The sequence below is a fragment of the Gossypium raimondii genome, chromosome 2 (genome assembly GCF_025698545.1).
Source record: "Gossypium raimondii isolate GPD5lz chromosome 2, ASM2569854v1, whole genome shotgun sequence".
Taxonomy (NCBI): domain Eukaryota; kingdom Viridiplantae; phylum Streptophyta; class Magnoliopsida; order Malvales; family Malvaceae; genus Gossypium; species Gossypium raimondii.
Window position 1 is genome coordinate 1,361,671 of NC_068566.1, and position 18,597 is coordinate 1,380,267.

Consider the following 18,597-nt stretch of genomic DNA (forward strand, 5'->3'; position numbering starts at 1 on the left):
AAAATAGATAGATTAGGTTATTACAATCTCGGAAATGTAAAAATTACTAAAAACGGGACATGATTACTTACCCAATTAAGCTTGCTTGAAATTCTTTCTCTTAGCTAGGGTTTCCATAGAAATTTTGGGGAAGATGATTATATGAAATTATTTTATTCATTTAATTAACTTATCATCCATTAATTTTCAACTTTCCAATTTAGTCCTTTTCTTTTCTAATTTTCCATAGATGAATCATCTGAAATATCTACTAACTTCTGTTAATGGTATATTTAACATATAAGGACCTCAAGTTTTGAATTCCATAGCTATTTGATACCTTTAGCTACTAGAATTCAACTTTTGCATTTTATGCAATTTGGTCCTTTTATTAATTAATCATGTAATCAGTAAAATTTCCAAACAAAACTTTTCTTACATCATTCCTAACATAATGCAGACCATGCAATAATATTAAAATAATTTTTGTTTCTAACTCGGATTTGTGGTCTCGAAACCACTGTTCTGATTTTACTAAAAACGAGTTGTTACAAAAATTCTTTAATCAAATTCTCTAGTTGAAAAATTCTCACGACCGTCTAATTTAATTCCACATCGAGTAAATTGACTCAATTATATTATTCCCAAAGTCCTAGAATATTCTTCTGATTCAAATGCAGTCCGATCGAGCTTTTGTTGAGCTAGCGGAGGGACCAATCAAACATATACAATTAGGCTCTAGAGATTGTAATTATGTTCAAAAGCATCGTTTTGATAATTCGCAATTACTTAATCATGGAGTCAGTCCACAAGAAGTACCATTATTGAAAACTCCTTATTGTATACTCTTTACGAAAGCAATTCGTCCAACTGCTTTGTCCAATGACCTCGTCATGTGCGTGTTACCCTCATATGATATCATTGATTTCCTTGAGTTAAATTCGTTCACTCAATACAATCCTATTTTATCTCATTGTCACCATTGTGTGTTCTTAATGATTAATGTGATCACTGTCAACAAATGACTATGATAAATTGCTCGTTTGAGAATAAGCAACCCGTGGCCACATTCCACATTTATCAATCCACACAATACCAATGAAAGGATACCATTAACTCTTTAATTGAGCTATGAATTCCACTATTGCTAGTAAAGTCGTGCCATTCACAAGTTATGTACCGAACATACCGACTATGGGCTCAATCATCTTTAGAACATAAGCCTCCACTTATATCAAAACACATGAGTTGCATATGCATGCTCAGTGACTAACTCAAGATTTAGGTAAATCACACCATGAACATCACAAGTGAATTAATTCACAAACAGATTCAGAATTAATTTATCTTAGGTCCAGTCTAATGTATCATTCTACCAATGAATACATTTATGTCTCTACTCGTGGAGTCAACTGCTCCGATAGTCAAAACTAGCCAACTCCCTAATTAGAATTTTAGACGACATAATAATCCTTCTCAGTATTTGAATCAAATGCTCATTTTGATTCTTTTACGGGATTATGGACTCATTTAGGTTATCTACTAAAGTAAGTTGTTTTCTCGCAATGTAAACGTTCTTTACAATGCCACTTATCTTCAATTTGAACTTTAAAGAATCAATGAGCTAATATTTGTTTATCATAATTTCGTTATGCATGCAAAATATAAAAGATATAAATACAAAAGACATAATAGTGAAATGTGAAATTAAATTTATTTATTTATCGTTCAAATAAATAGAAAATAGTTACTTGTTTACTACAATATGAGCACATTTCTAACAATGATATCGCTCCGAGCCGCACTCATTTCATATATCATGCCAAGGTAGGATCATTTCCTCTAAAGCCTATCCTAGGAAAGTCGGTTATGGGGTGATTTCGCTTTCTACAGTCAATGGTAGAAGTCGACGTGGAGGTCTAAATTGACGATAGTTATGCAGTAATGGATCAGAGTATAACGGGGGAGCCAGTTGACTGTCGTTATGCGGCCATGAGCTCAATCTTTTCGAATACCCAAAAATGATGCCCTATAAATACTATAAAAAAATTTTAATGCCATATTCGTATAGAAAAACTCTAGGGCTTCCCACTATAATCGGTGTAATTTGTTTTTCTCTATTTCCAATAAATCGATACCTTTAACCTTCCTTCTTATTCGAAAGTCGGCATTGTCGTAGATACAAGAAGACTCTCAAGTAGGGAGCAGTTGTTGCTATGCAATAAATGTGATGCTCCTTTCGAGACGATGATGGTTGTCGTTATTACATAATACATTAATAACTACAATCGTTGTCGCTCTAACTCGAGTTTGACCTCTACTGTGCCAGAACATCCACTCTCCACTTGAAAGCCCTCTTGTGTCCACCTCAATGTCAGCCTTCAGACAAGAATGAAAGGTTAAAGATGTTGGCTGCTTGAAAATAAAGAAAAAAATTATGTCGATTACACCGGAAGGTCCCAAAGTTTTTCCGTATGATTATGGCATCAATCTTATGTATGGTATATACAAAGCATTATTTGCGGGTATCCAAAAAGCTTGAACTCCTAACTACGTAATGATTGTCACCTATCCCCCCGGTTATACTTGACCACATCACGGTCACCAACTGAGATCACCTAAACTTCGACCCCTGATGGTATCAAGCATTATTACCCTAAATTTTATTTCTCCACGATGGGTTTCTAAGGTGATGGTCCTATACCGCCATGACATATAAAATGTATGTGTGCTGAGGCGTGTTATTACATCCCCAACCCCTCAAAACTACCTAAGAACTTTCGTGGTTTCAGTCGAAAACCCTAAACACTTTCAAAATACCTTAAATCCTAAAAAAACCTCTAATCCTAAAAAAAATAAAAAGCCCTAACCTTGGAGAGAGAAAGGGAAAGCGCCCGATAGGACGTGCTTTCACTTTCTCTCTCTTAAAAATGGTCTATTTCCCTAATTAAATTTTTAAATAGCCTAATTTTTTTAAAAATAGCATATTGAGCTAATTTAACCTTTTTCGAAATGTATAATTTTGGTTTTGAGGTCAACATTTTGATGTAACTATTTTCTATTTTCTTTAAAATATATAAATACACCTTGCGTTTCATGTGTATAATTAAATAATTGTTTTAACTTAAAATTAATCTATTTAAATAAAAAAATTACTAATATGCATATGCTCATATCGCCAAATGATTAACAAAAACTATGTGAAAATATTTGACAAATTTAATAACAAAAGTTGGCCAAATAAATATTTGGAAAAGTTGGTGGATTGAATTAAAAATTATGAAATTATAATAAAGAGATTAAAGTAACCTTTTATAAATTGAAAGGTACAAAAATTATTATTAAATTTTATAAATGTTGAATTTATGTTGAAAAATTATTTGGTAAAATAATAAATATAAGTACCAAATATAATTATGTTGTTTGATAAAATTAAATATTATTTTTAAAATATTATTTTTTTAATTTTAATCTTATTAATATAATATTTTATATTATTTTGATGGAAGATCAATATACTAATTTGAATATCTCAATATTTTTAAAATGATAATTTATTTTAATTTTTAATAAAATAAAATCAACTGGATATTTTCTACATTAGATACCCGCCCATTTATCTTATTCAACACTTTTTTTAAAAAATTTATATTAAGTAAAAATTAAAATAATTATCAAACACATTTAAAATATTAAAGGTTAAAAATTTTCATTTTCAATAAAATTATCATTAAACACATTTAAAATATTAAATGATTATGAAATTTTCAATAATTTATCAAACACACACTTCCCTTATAATTTAAAGGTGAGAAAAAATTATTTATATTCTTAGTTATCTTTGTTAACCTCACACTTGTGCTTGAATTTCAGCCCTACACTACAAAAATAGTATAATTTTAGTCCCTACACTACAAATATATATATATATATATATATAAAGTACATAGTTTTGTGTCTCATCATGTATTTGAATTATATATTTTTTGTATAATTATGGTATCATTTATATTTTGTTTTACAGTTTTTGTCATTTTCAGGGTTGATAAAAAGTACTATGGAGGTCCCTATATTAGAAGTTAGATTGCATTTTGTCCCCTTTTATTAAAAAAAATGGGCTAATTAGTTTTTATACATTAAATCAAAGGGCAAATTGATCATTTTTGTTAAAATTGTCCATTTGGATTGTTAAAAACTGTGGTGACTAACGGAATAGTCAGATAATAATACGTAACATGCCACGTGTATCTCATGTTGATGTACATGAACCAATTTTTAATAAAAAGATCAGTTTGCTCTTTAATTTAATGTACATTTTTCCTATTTGAATTATATATACTGGAAGAGTATTTCATTTTCAACCAGCAAATTCTGTCAGCAAACATTGTCATTACATGATGGAAATGACAAAAGACACAAGCCATTATTTTACCTACAATGAAATTTACTGGCATCTGTCATTGTTAATGCTTATGCAGACTGTGCAATACTTATCTATCCAACACATATTTGGATTTGAATTAAGTGTTGCATCAACACTAACTATATGAAAGAAAAAGAAAACAAAGGTTGGGTTCTTAAGTTACTTGAAATCTAATGCAAAGCAACAAGTACACTTTACCTAATATGTTGCTTTTCCTTTGAGTAAAAAAAACACACCTTTTATCTACGGCTTTCTGCTGCAACCATCACTTCCATTTTATTTGAAATAATGAATAAAAAATGGAGTTTTTGATATGATATTTCAGCTGCTAAATTATTATTTAAAACGCTATTACTGTCACACAAACAAGACAAAAGTGTAGCAAAGTAGTGTCACTTTCAGCTTATGTTCTTTTTAATATTTTTGGATGCTTTTATTATGGAGTTTTTTTAGTCAATATTTGTTTTGATTTATTTAATGTTTTTGAAGCAAAACCAGAAAACAAAACACACAAAAGTGAGTCATTGACTATGTTTTCTTTGTTGATGTAAGGGCATTTAGCTGAGGCTTTGTACATGAAAGAAAGTGTTTAAAATCGACCCTTCACGAAAAATGGGACCAATGTGATTGAAAGTGAAAATACTAATAGAATCTCTCATAATTCTTAAATGACTGCTTATCATTTTGTTTTGGTTTTTACCTTACATTCAATGTCTGATAGGTGGCCAGAAGACTCTTTGAATGCCACCTTATGACTTGGGATATTTGATAAAGCCTCAAACCTTTTACCAGACAATGCCATACAATGCTATTTCTCTTGATTAGGGTTTGTGTATATATCCCGTTTCAGTCCATTTATATTCTGCCCACTTGTTAAAAAATAAATAAATTAGTCATTGTATATTAGATTAAAGAGCAAATTAATATTTTTTGTTAAAAATTTCATTCATTTCTACGGTTAAAAACTGACGTGGCTGATAAAATAATCAAACAATTACAAGTAACGTGCCATGTATGCCTCATTCTGATATACATGGACCAATTTTTAGTAATTAAAATGGATAGATTTTTAACAAGACCAGTTTATTTTTTAATCTAATATATAAGAACTAATTTACTTATATTTTGAGTAGATAATACAAAATACAATCTAACTTAATGTTTTTATTTTTTGCCGAGGTTCGCGATTATTCCTCCCAACAATATCGTCTCCAAAATTAGGATCTCCACTTGAGAATGCAATGCTTTTTGTCATTAAACTTTGTGCCAATGCGTTTAATTTCATTTATGATTTAGAAAAAAACCATAAATAAATAAGGTCCCTCCACAAAAGGGGTGCATTAAACATTTAGTACAAAACAGTCAATGCAAATTGCAGAAATGCTAGCCATTCGATGCTAAACCAAGGACCTGTGTCCACTGACCCCCCATTGTTTTTTGGGCTTGGGGCACATTTTTGACAGAGTTTTTGAAATTGGGGTCATAACTTTGTATAGGCTTAGGCTGCAACAGTAGTACTTTTGCTAGACTCCATCCAGCCCGTGTGAGTGGTGCCCTACCCTTTGCTTGCCAGCTATATGTATAGTTAAGAGATTAGAAAAATCTGTATGTATTTTATCATTTTTATTAAAAAATAATAAATTTATCCCATACTTTACATCAATGAGCAAAATGATCATTCTTTTAAAATTTCACCCATTTCATCGTTAAAAATTGATTCATGTATAATTATTTGATTATTACATCAATTTTTAATAAATAATAATGGATGAATCTTTAAACAAAAATTCAATTTACTTAATGATTTAACCTATGAAAATTAATTTATCAATTTTTAAAAGAAAATAGAAAATATAATAAGATGCAATCATACTTTTTACCAAACATTGACACAATTTTACTATTTCAATAAGTGTAAGTAGTAAATATGAAAGAAAGTAGGCTTGAAGTACAATATATAATCTTTAAATGGAAAGAGTTGAAAGACTTGTTTTTCCTTTCTAAAAGGAAATTTGCTTTTTCCTTTTCAGAACTTATTAAATTGTAATTTTCCATATTCATGTTCATGTTATTAAGTGTATATGTATACCGTTATATTAAGAGTTGTATTTTGTTCCGTCTATTTATAAATAGGAGAATAATGTATTTCAAAGATACTTAAACTCAAGTCATATTGGTAACAATACTCATACCAATCAATATAAAACTCAATCGATTAAGTGTGAGTATATATATATATATTTTATATATTTTAAATATTGTATTTGAATATGTATAAAATATAATATTAAAAAAATAAGAGTAAGAATCACATGACGAATGAGTAGATTCAAAGATTAGCCTATTAAAAGAAACAGTTGTATTAATTGCATTCATGGCTTATGCTAGACTTGCTAGCTTCAGTAAAATGATTGGCAACCAAGAAAATGACAGAAAGTTTGAGAATTAAATTATCATTTTAAGTTTCAACTTGACAATAATATTTATGGGTTTGAATTTTTTTTATACAAATTAGTCCCTAAATTTAGTAATTATTTTCATATTGAGTTTGAATAAGACAATTGTTTCTATATTGTTGCATGCACAACTTATGCTGGACTGGACTTCTAGCTTCAGTAAAATGATTGGCAACCAAGAAAATGAAAGAAAAAAAAAAGGTTCTAAAGGTTAAATCACTATTTAGAACCTGAATTTCGCAGTAAACTCACATTAAAGCTTAATTTTTTTATCCAAGTTAATCCCTGAATTGATAATCGTTCCCATATTAAGTTTTAAATTTGACAATTGTTGCCACATTAGGACCTAAACTTTAAGGTTTTCAAGAAAATATTAAAAACTAAGTTGTACTAAAAAAAATTCAAACCTCACTGTGAAAACAATTGTTAAGTTCAAAAACTAACTTGGACAAAAAAAAAAAGTTCAGCCCTAATGTGGGAATAGTTGTCAAGTTCAGGCCCCAAAATGTGATTTAACCCAAAGTTTAAAGATAATATATATCATACACATTTGATTGCTTACCTATATATATTACAGCTAGCAGCAAAAATATGATGGGGTATGTTGAAAGTTGAAACCAAGTTACTGCTGCCTAGTGATTTTTAGTTTGGCAAGCAGGAAGCATGGAAGCATAAAAGCATGTGGTGTGGAACAGTAAAAGAGGAATGATTTAGGACATTCAATGATACACATTCACTACCATATGAACTGCACCGACAAATTAATGATATGCAAAGTTGAACAGTATATCACATATATATGCATATCACTGTTGGACCATAGTATGTTCAGCACTTTGCAGGCTCACAATGAACACTATGATCACATGATGTTCAATCAGAATAAACACTTGCAATGAAGACTTGGATTCTACATAGAGATGTAAATAAACTAAATAAAGCAATTCATTTGCAGCTACACAAACCATATATGAAACCAGATGGAGCAAAACTCTAATATTTTAATTTCTTTATGAAAATTGCCATATCAAAACAATCAAAGCACATGTTTCATACATTCCATATATGAATTCTAGCACAAAACATCAAACATGAAACAGTTATATCACACCATATCAAAGGAGACTTGCCACTGTCAACTCTTGGTACTTACTGGAGCGTGTCTTTGGTTCAGTATATCATTATTTTTCAGTTGAAGCAAGCTCCCCTAAACAGAAAAGGTTATTGCTATTGATTTACGTAGGGTTAGTCTTGCTGCTTTGATGCCATTGAGCTATCAGACTGGGGTACGTTGCCTTGGGCATCTGAGTAAGGTCTAATGAAAGTTCTTCGCCACCATACCTCAAAAGCCCTTTGAAGATTGGGGCAGTTGTCGCCAGCCTTGAGAAAACTTCCTAACCAAGTAAGCAGAATACTTTGCTGATCCTCTAGAGGCAAAGTGAGAATCGTCCTACCGATGCCTTCCTCCACAACTTTCCTATCAAATGACCTGCAACCATGTTGCAACCAGTTGTAGTCATTGATCAATGGTTGCAACCAGGTTTGTAACAATAACTGACGAGTGTCCTTCGCTGGTAGCAACTCCCCTTTTCCGATTCCAACAAATAACCGAGCTGTAATGCAACTAACATGGTGTCGAGACACAATGGGAAGCTTCGAATGTAATGTTGCTAATTCTTGCTGGCTAGCCCACATTAGTGCAAATTCATCTGCTGATTGCCTGTCAGCCAAAATCTCAAGCAACCATGAGAGATTATCTGCCTCCAAAGCTATTTGTTTCACCACAGGTTCTCTGCTGTCCATGGATTTATCACTTGGTTCTAGTTCAACTGCTTGCTTGAACAGAGATAAAAGTGAATCCAAGCAACTTCTGGACAATGTATAAACTGTTTCATTGCAGACGTCGGCTGGACCACCATAGCTCGGGAGGCTATTATTCTCTCTAAGAAGCTTCAATACTACAGATTTCATTTCACGCCGTCCTCTCTCCTCATTGCTTTTAAGAACAAGTTCCATTATGTGTGAAATAGTGTCATTAGGGGGATTAGTGACATTAGAGGAGATGCGTTTTAATACTGGTGTGACCCCGATACCTTCACCCTGGAGTCGCAAAACTGAAGAGACCACCTTGTCTTCTTCCTCTTCGCCAACCCAAGGAACTGCTTCTAAATATTCCAAGCATGACTGTATGCACGAGTTAAAGCCAAGTAGTTCGGCAACCTGCAAAGAAGTTCATAACACGCGTAAGGGAAGTTTTGTAAAAGGACAAATTTTAATATGCACTATCTGGTTTCACAAAAAGAGACATTTAACAATACATTCTACATGTATTGAAGTTTATGACTAAACAAATTGTTGGATGTCAATCAACATCACAGACAACTTCAAATAAACAAAGATCGCATGGCATAAACTAGTGAATATCATTCATGGATCGAAATATAATAGACCATGCATCTTAAGCGAGCTTGAAATAGAACATGCAGGTCACATGATATTCTTAGTGTTAGCAAGAATAAGCTATATGTAAAAGTACCATGGAAGCCCCCATACCAGGACTCGGATTGTATTTTTCCCCATTCACTCAAAAAATGGGCAAATTAGTCCATATACATTAGATCAAAGAGCAAACTGGTCCTTTATATTAAAAATTTCATCAATTTTTACGGTTAAAAACTAGCGTAGCTGACAAAATAATCAGACAATTACATGTGGTGTGCCACGTGTACCTCATGCACACATAAAAGGACCAATTTTTAACAGTAGAAACGGATGAAATTTCTTAAGAGGACCTCTAATCTAACGTATAAGAACTAATTTGCCCATTTTTTGAGTAAAGAAGGCAAAATGCAATCCGTATCCTAGTACAAAGGCCTCCATGATACTTTTAACGAATAAGCTACATCAAGCAAGCAGAGAAACAGAATGGTATAGGCAGTTGTTAATGAGGTCAATTCATAATCCTATATAACCCCTATCTCCAAGTTCTCTGAGTCGAAACCATTGCTTCACAAGGAATGGTAACATCCATATCAGCCGATAGACATACTAAAGTATGATAGGAGATTTGAAGAATATAAGTAAATCCTAAACATATTTATAACATTCTCAATGGTTAAGTACTTCTATTCTGCTTTTCAAGCATAAGAAATAAATTTTGATCTGCCAATATACAGTATGGCACAGCATAAACATAATTATCAGTTGTAATGCTAATTGCTCTACAAGTCCATGTATGTTAAAGAAAATAATAACATTGATTTCGAACATGGCAAGCATGAATACCGATTGTATTGGTAAAAGTTCAAAAGTAATATATGGTCTCAAAATAACACACGGGGCTTTCAGTGTGCAGATATGCCTTCAATTTGAGCTTGAAATCAACACCATCTTTTCACTAGAATTTAAGTTCAGGGAGATATGACACAGTTGAGTACCAACATTATGATTATTATTATTTGTGAAGATAAGACCGGTATTAGAAATGGTGTTTTTAGCATGTATGTGTATGCACAATATAAAAGGATTCAGCACCTAAAAATAGAAGGGCCATAGCACGAATATGCAAATTACCTTGAGAATGCGAAGCACGCGTGAAACACTTTGTTTGATTAACCGCTGCTTCATTTCTTTACAATACATCAACCCCACGGTTTCGACATAACTTTCAACATCCTCGCAGTCATCAATTTCAAGACAAGACAAACCAGGCTCTTGTCCAGAAAGTTTATCAGTAAAAAAACAGCTATGCTCCATTAGAACTTTCTTGTGGACACTCAATTTCACACAAAACCCTTGCTTCCCAAGTAGAATCACCTTCATATCACTTGTTCCTGGTTCACCATACTCGATCGCCACATTCCTAGGCACATGTTCTACCTTAGGTCTCGGCACCCTCTCTGGAACTACTGGTGCACTAATACCATGATTAACTGGAGTAAAAGTTCTTTGATCACCATAAGTACCTGCTGGCTTTATTGGTGTAGTCATCGGCTTCTTCTCGGTTACCGGGATTTGCTTCTTATGAGCAGTAACCTGAGGTGGCGGGGAGGAGGGTTTGGGCTTGTTTAAAGGCTTTTGTGATTTAAGAGTCTTTTGAAACCCAACAGGAGATGGACAACACCAAAAACCTTCAGGGGTCACTGCAATTGGAACATTTCTAATCTTGGTTTGACCCTGTTCTACCTTAGGAAGTCTAATTTCAGCCATTTCCAACACCAACTCAATGCATTATTTTAAGAAAAAACAAGGCATAAACTCCCTAAAGTTAAGTTCCTAAAGATTTTTATGCAAAAAGACTATATGAACTTACCTGAAACATGCATTTAACAGTAATCTACAATAGTAAAGAACCTAAAAATTTCTTCATCAAACAACAACAAATCACAGGGTAAGAAAGATAAAAAAAAAAAAGAAAAAGAAAAAGCAAAAATCTTTAGAGATTCTCCTATTCCTAGCTGTAGAAAAAAAAAAGAGCACCTTTTTTGTACCCAACAAAGAGAATATCGAAAACTTCAAAACACTAAAGCCATAGCAAAAGAAAGACTGGTATTAATGTTTTAACCTGGTATTTGCTATCTCCTTTGAAAACCCATCTTCAATATCTTATTTTCTAAGCCCACAGGTGCCTAAAATGATTGATTGAGAGCTATGGTGTTAAGCATCAAGGGAACCATTCGACTCAAGACTTAGGCCAGGGCAGAATAATGAGTAAAGTGTCATACTTTATATTTTGTATATAAGAAATAGAAAGAAAACAAAACCCCACAACAGCTAAAGCAAAAAAAGAAAAAAGAAAAAATCAAATATTAAAAAAGGGGAACTTTACCACTGTTTCTGTCTCAACTAAGCTTTAGATAACTGTTGTTGTTTTTTACCTTGCAAGTCTGAATATTCTTCCTTTCGTACTAAAAAAAAAAACCACTTGCTAATTCCTCTATTTAATCAAAACAAGTTTTCATTTTTTAATGGTTTCTTATCATTTTTTAAAAAAGAGATTTTCTACTCTCATTAAAGTTTTTCTTTTTAAATGCCAAACCCCATAAATTTTTGGGTTCTTATCTGTCTTTGAGGTGTTGTTGCTTTTATGGGACGCTGCTGGATTTTCGATGCAGAAGAAGAGAGCATTGTTTTCATTAATAATGACCGGGTGTGAGTCAAATGACTAATTAAAAGGTGATTTATTTAGGGATAAGTCCCTGAACTTGTCAATTTTCTCAATTTAGTCTCTGATTTTTTTGTCCGCATGCATATTTTTCTCAATTTTGTTCATGTAATGGTGTGGTACTTTGACATTATATCACATCATCACAAGAAAATTATTTTTTTTTAAATTCAATTAATAATGTGATACAATTTTAGAGTATTACATCCTTATAGAAATCAAAATTAAAAAAAAAATTGTGACTAATATAGACCAAAAAAGTTCAAAGATGAAATTAAAAAAAAAGTTGCTAAGATTAAGGATTAAATGTTGACTAATTGAAAGGTTGGGTTTGAGTCAAATGACTAATTGAAAGGTGTTTTATTTAGGGAAAAAGTGACATTTAGTCTCTGAATTTATCAGCTTTTTCTAACTTAGTCCTTGATTTTTTTTTTTTTGGTCCGCATGTAACTTTTTCCAGTTTTGTTTATATATAAGTATGACATTTGAGATTGTGTTACGTCATCACATAAAAAATTATATTTTTCTAAAAAAAATCCAAGTGATAATAAGATACAATCTCAAAGTGTCACATTATCACAAATACCAAAATTGGAAAAGTTTTTACCGAGTTCAAAAGCTAAATTTTGACTTATCCCATTTATTTAGATGAATCTAGCTAAAATTTGGATGTGATTCAACAAATGCTGATGTTAGTTAATAAATTGATATGCTTGTGATTTTAAGATATTTATCGACTTAAATCTTATCGTTTGCTTAACTATGAGATTTTCTCATGATAAAATTGATATTTTATAAAAGATTTTCGATATTAGGTACTCATATATTGAATTTTGATTAAATTCATAGTAAAGTTTGATTAAACCCCTAAATAAAAGTAACATTTTTATGTACAAATTTTGAATTTCTGATTTTGTTCGTTGGGGGACATTAAGCTCTATGTTTAACAAATTGATTTGATTGACTTTAGTTGGGAAAATTGACCAAATCGAACCGATTTTGATTCTGTTGTTTTTTTCAGTTAATCAATTTTGGGTTATTAGGTTAGATTTATATGGTTATGCATTTATTATATATCATAAAATATAAATATATTTTAAATAATTTTAAATAATATCAAATAAATTAATGTTTTTGGTGAGTTTAATTTGGGAATTCAAAAAAAAGATAATCAAAATAATATAAAATAAATCAAATTTTTTGGTCAAGTTGAATTTGGGGATTCAACAAAACGATAATAGACCGAATTAAGCTATTAAATCAATGCCAAAATTGACCAACATGCGCTACTCGACTAAACTTCAACTGGAAAATAGAATGGGTTGATTTTTTCAATTTTTCGGTTAAAACCGAAAATTGCTTTCCCCTATTAGGAGTTGGTGAAGGGCATTTTGAGGAGAAAAAAATAATCAAATTATGGGATCAAGAGTGTTTTTATGTTAAAGAATTTTGGTGTCGAGTAGGCATATTGGATCATAATTAAATCTGGCAAGCTAGACAGGACCCCTAAATGAAAGAGGAATTTTCTTTTTTCAGAAACATGTCGTGATTTTATTTAAGAGATATCAAACTTCTTATTATTTGACACAATAAACCGTGATACCTATTGGAAGTTGGTGAAGTACATTATGAGAAAATAAAATGAATAGTTTTAAATTTATTATTTCTGGTAACTTTTATGACCACAACAATAATTTGGACAAATTTATGACATTTTAAAACAAGGAGCTAAATACATAAGGGATAAGTTCAATATTTAGTTCCTGAGCTTAGTAATTTTAATTTGCTCCCTACATTTTCTTTGCCTATTTTAATCTCTGAATTGGGTATTTTTTTCCAAAATTGGTCTCTATGATAATGTGACACAAATACTACATCATCGTTTAATTTTTTAAAAGAATATTTTTATGTGATGATGTGACATAGCATTAAAATATCAAGTCATCACATAAACCAAAATTAAGAAAAATTACAAAATCCCAAGATTATAGAAACTAAAAAAATTGAAAAAAAAATGTCAAATTTAGAGACTAAGGGTGGGTTTGGATGGACGGTGTGTTTACCTACAGTTAATGTAAAAATAACGATGGCGATGATATTAGATACTGTAACAATATTGTAGCGTGAGACAAAAAATAATATAAACATATCCCACCGCCCATCCAGACTCACCTGAATGTTATTTTATCCCGAAACATTATAAAAGATGTTATAACCTTGGAATATTCAAATTAAATTGTATATAAAAAAATCATATTGAGAAATTATGTTAGATTCTAATCAAACAACTCAAATATATTATTTAATTAAACCATTTATTCTTAATTCATTTATTTCCTCAAAGTTATTAGATATTCCATCATGTCATTGGTCCCTTCAAATTTACCCTTTTGTTTTCTAATTTGCCATAAATTCAGATCTTAATAAAAGCTTCTGAATGGACCCATCTGTAAATAATAATAATAAAGAAGGAAACATCTTGATTTATGGGAACATGAAAATATACTTACTTTATCAAAAGGAGGAAGCTTTTGCATGTGGCCATTTATATACAATATGATGAAATTAGTTAAGGCTCTTCAAAGTCTTTTCTTTTGGGTAAAACAATATTTAGTTCCTAAATTTAATATTTTTCAATTTAGTCCTTACATTTGTCTACATTAGTCTTAGGATTTCACAATTTTTTTAATTTTTGATTCATGTGATGACGTGACACTTTGATATTGCGTCATGTCATCACTCAAAAACTAAATATTTTTAAAAGATTAAAATATGCCAAACTTTTCAAAATTTTAGAATTTAATTCTGTACTTTTTTTTTCAAGAACTGAGTCTATCTATTTTTCAGAATTCAAAGTTGTTAATTTTTTTGTTAACTTCTTGGTGTGACATTTTAAAATTTTAAAATAAAATCCTCACTTCATAGCTATGTTATTAAAAATGAGGTTGTAATGAACTTGAATTTAATAAAAAAATTAATAATGCTAACAATTGAACCTAAATTTTGAAATCTAAAAGTAGAAAGACTAAATTCTTGAAAATGAAAGTACAAGGACTGAATTTTAATTTTTCAAAAATACAAGGACTTAAAGATATTTAACCTTTTTTGAAAATGTAGGTAAAAACATAACACAATCTCAAAATACCATATCATCACGAGGACTAAAATTAAGAAAAAAATTGTCAAGTTTAAGAACTAACGTGGAAAAAGACGATCAAAGATCAAATTGAAATAGTTGATAAATTCAGGGACTAAATATTGTTTTTTATTTTTAGTCTGTGTTTTACTCTTTAAGAAAAGGTTCTGCTGGAATGCAATAATGGAGTGTTTCAGCAATGATGGGAAAGAAGAATAAAAGAATCATTTGCAAAGATGGGCATGGCCAGTTGCAAAAATTTGGCCCACCTTTACCACTCATATGAATCATGTCTTCTCATATGGTGTGCCATCATCATTTGCTTCCCCATAATTTTTTATTAAATTTGAGTGGTAAAGAATTCGATGTCTTTAAAATGAAATTTCGGGTTTAAGTGAAAAAAATGATTTTAGAAGAGCTTATTTCCAATTTAGAAGTTAAACCCTTTTTTAACTCCAAATTTAATTAATATCCAATATGAATATAGAGTCTATATTCATTTGAGACCCAAAGATGGGTCAAATTTCTAATTTTTTATTTGGGTTACTACAACTTTTATGACTTGAATTTTATAATCACGTTTATTTTGGTCACCAAACTTAATAAATTTAAAACAAGTTTATTATACGATATTTTGATATTGTGCCCTATCATCACTTGAAATGATCAATATGAACCTAATTACCAAGTTCAAGGATTAAAAGGTATATTACCCATTTTTTTCTTCTCTTTTCTTTTATTTTTCCTGAATTTTTTTGTCACTATAACTCCATAAATAAGTTTGTAACTCAAGTTTTTCTTTTCTCTTTCTTTTCACTATACTCATACATATTTTGCAAAAGGAAAAAATGTTTTTTTTTTTTTTTGTCTTTTATGTGATTTGGACATTGGAATCTTATCTATAACATGTTTTGGGCTAACTTGAAGTACTGTTGTTTTACCCTCATTACTTGTGGATAATGTATGAAGTAGGCTCAGCTAAGTTGGCTGCTATATGTCTTAGCTTTGTTTTTTCAACTTTTGTAACCCCCAAACCCAACCCCTTGCCTATGTGGTCAATGGTCACTTTCCTTGTTTCTTTATTTTAGACTCCATATTAGCATTGTAATTTGAAATTGGTGAGATTTATTGGGTAGTTAATTCATCTTTCAATAATATAGAGATTGTCTCTAGTACTTTGTTGAGAATCAACATATTGTGAGTAACTATTTGATGAGTCTAGTTTTCTCATGAAGAAAGTAGTCCCTTCGATAGAAGCTAACAATTTTAATTTGTTAAAAATTTAAAATTACGATTATTAAGAATATGGTAAAAGTATCATGAAAATTCTTGTATTAAAAATCGAATTACATTTCGTCTATTTTATTATACTTTATATAAAAAAACAAATTGATCTTTCTATCTCTACTATTAAAAATTAAAGCATTAACCTGATTTTTTCCTCGAAAGCGCCCACCCATCAGCAGAAACCAACAATTTTTAATTGTTAGAAGCTTAAAAAATAAGATTATCAAACATGTTTAGATTTTGGTAGATGAAAGAAGATTTGCAATTTTATTAAAGTTAGTGCATTGATGATGGAAGAAATATATATGCCAGAAAGGGTTGACCTATATCATAGCTTTTATTAATAATATACGCATATTTCAGAATGATTAAATTAGTTTTCCATGTTCAACATAAGAAAATGGCAAAACCCAGAAATCTTTTCACCTGCTGCTCTCTGCTAATGGCAATCATGTTTGGTTTGTCATCATCAGTTCAATTAAATGACCCTGGTATACTTCCTGTTTTATTGTTTTCGTTTTTATGTTTTAATAATATTGGGTTTTTGTTTTAATATCTGATAATTTCTCCCATAGATTGGTACTTCTGGTTTCCCTCTATGCTTGTGCTTGTATTGTCAATCTACTAAATTGGAGAATCTCAGGGTATATCAAACATGTTGCACAAGTGGCACTGTGTCTTGGAGTATTGTTGTTTATTAAGGTTGTGGTTGAAGGTTATGTAAGAAAGATAGCTGGATTGTGGTCATTAGATTTGGCTGAGAGAGTTGTTAGGGAGAAAACAGGGAGTTTGTTGGCTATAATCTCCATGGTTTTGCATTTGGTATGTTTATCAGAACCAGTGGATGTTAAGCCAAGAAAGAAGAGGAAAATTGTTGGAAGAGGTGTTGTTGCATATGGTGAGTGACACTAGAACCACATTTGTTTTCTACTTGCTTAAATCACTTTTTGAGCTTCAACTAAATATTTTGGTGCCTAATTCTTTTCTTCCGAGTTAAACATGGTAATATTTTCAATATTGGGTTTGAAATTTTTTTTATTTACGGTTGAATTAGGTAATTATTTTTGCATCGAGGCTTGGACTTTTTTTTATTTAAGGACAATTGTTTTCATATTGGAGATGAAACTTTTAAGGTTTCAGGGAAATTTAAAGGATTAACTTGAAAAAAAAAAAGTTTTAAGCACTAATGTAGGAATAATTATTTAGTTCAAGGTCTAGCTTAGATAAAAAAACCTGCGAAGTTCAGGTCCAAAAAGTGATTTAACCTTTTTCCATTTACTTTCATTTCTTGAACTTTCAGCTTTCAAGGCTTAATTCTTAAACAGGAATGGCAGGCTTAGTGGCATTCAGTTATGGGCTTCCTTTTGTGTTCTTTGTGATTCAAAAAGGGGAAATGAGGTTCTAAACATCAGATTGGTGGATTCTGTTTTTTCTGGAGTTTAATGATATCCATGTTTCAGTTTGTTTCTCGAGAAAATTTGCTTATGACTCACTTGAGGGAACTACACATGACAATTTTGTTTATTTTACTATATGTATGGATGTCATGATTGAGTATTTAAGTAACTTAATGAAGATAAAGCACGGTAGGAAGAATTGTTCAAACTTTATACATTAGAGACCAAACTACAGAGATTAGAGAATGTCACAAAAGGCAAACTACCAGAAAGAGGCAATTCATGCATTAAAAAGAAAAAAAACTGCTTTCTAACATACCTAGGCCAAGCTATCAACCTAAGAACTGCGATGGACCATAAAAAGGGAAAAAATTCGACAGCTAACTCGAGATAGAAGAAAAGGAAATAGGGGAGAGGGGAGAGTTTAGAAAGAGATCCAGTAAATACATTGCATGCTTTCATCCCATTTCGAAAGAACTACCATAGAACCAATCTGGTTCAGTTGAAAATTCTGTACAGCAAGTTGCATGTCCTGTATGGAGCCTGTTGAACTCCAACTGATAGTGATTTGGTAGTTTATGGTCGCCCTAGTGCAAGAACCACCGGATCAAATGAAGAGCTGTTAGAATGCCAGATTTGATGGAGGTAAAGCTCCTATTATGTTAGAGCTTGGTATCCGCAAAGAAAATTAGTAGATGCCATTGAGATCCCATAGTGCTCACTGAGGGTTTAGTAAAGGCGGCCCCTACATGTAG

At 31.1% G+C, this 18,597-nt stretch overlaps 2 protein-coding genes across 4 annotated transcripts; one reads left to right on the forward strand and one right to left on the reverse strand.

The window, feature by feature from the left end:
* Nucleotides 1–7,839: 7,839 nt before the first annotated feature.
* Nucleotides 7,840–11,755, reverse strand: LOC105787571 (BTB/POZ domain-containing protein At3g50780). Its single transcript, XM_012614026.2, has 2 exons — nucleotides 10,432–11,755; nucleotides 7,840–9,078 (listed from the first exon to the last, which is right to left on the reverse strand). Exons 1-2 carry the CDS (start codon nucleotides 11,065–11,067, stop codon nucleotides 8,104–8,106), a joined length of 1,611 nt encoding a protein of 536 aa, XP_012469480.1. The 5' UTR covers nucleotides 11,068–11,755; the 3' UTR covers nucleotides 7,840–8,103.
* A 5,010-nt stretch (nucleotides 11,756–16,765) lies between these two features.
* LOC105787574 (uncharacterized) lies at nucleotides 16,766–18,055 on the forward strand. Of its 3 annotated transcripts, none has more exons than XM_012614036.2 (3): nucleotides 16,766–16,936; nucleotides 17,089–17,343; nucleotides 17,771–18,055. In XM_012614036.2, the coding sequence occupies exons 1-3, from the start codon at nucleotides 16,810–16,812 to the stop codon at nucleotides 17,848–17,850; spliced, it is 462 nt and encodes a 153-aa protein (XP_012469490.1). In that variant the 5' UTR covers nucleotides 16,766–16,809; the 3' UTR covers nucleotides 17,851–18,055. The 3 variants fall into 3 exon arrangements, 2 of the variants coding, with proteins under 2 accessions (XP_012469490.1, XP_052480501.1); XR_008191336.1 differs by having other exon boundaries at nucleotides 16,772–16,936; nucleotides 17,021–17,343; nucleotides 17,746–18,055; XM_052624541.1 differs by having other exon boundaries at nucleotides 16,776–16,936; nucleotides 17,746–18,055.
* Nucleotides 18,056–18,597: the final 542 nt, after the last annotated feature.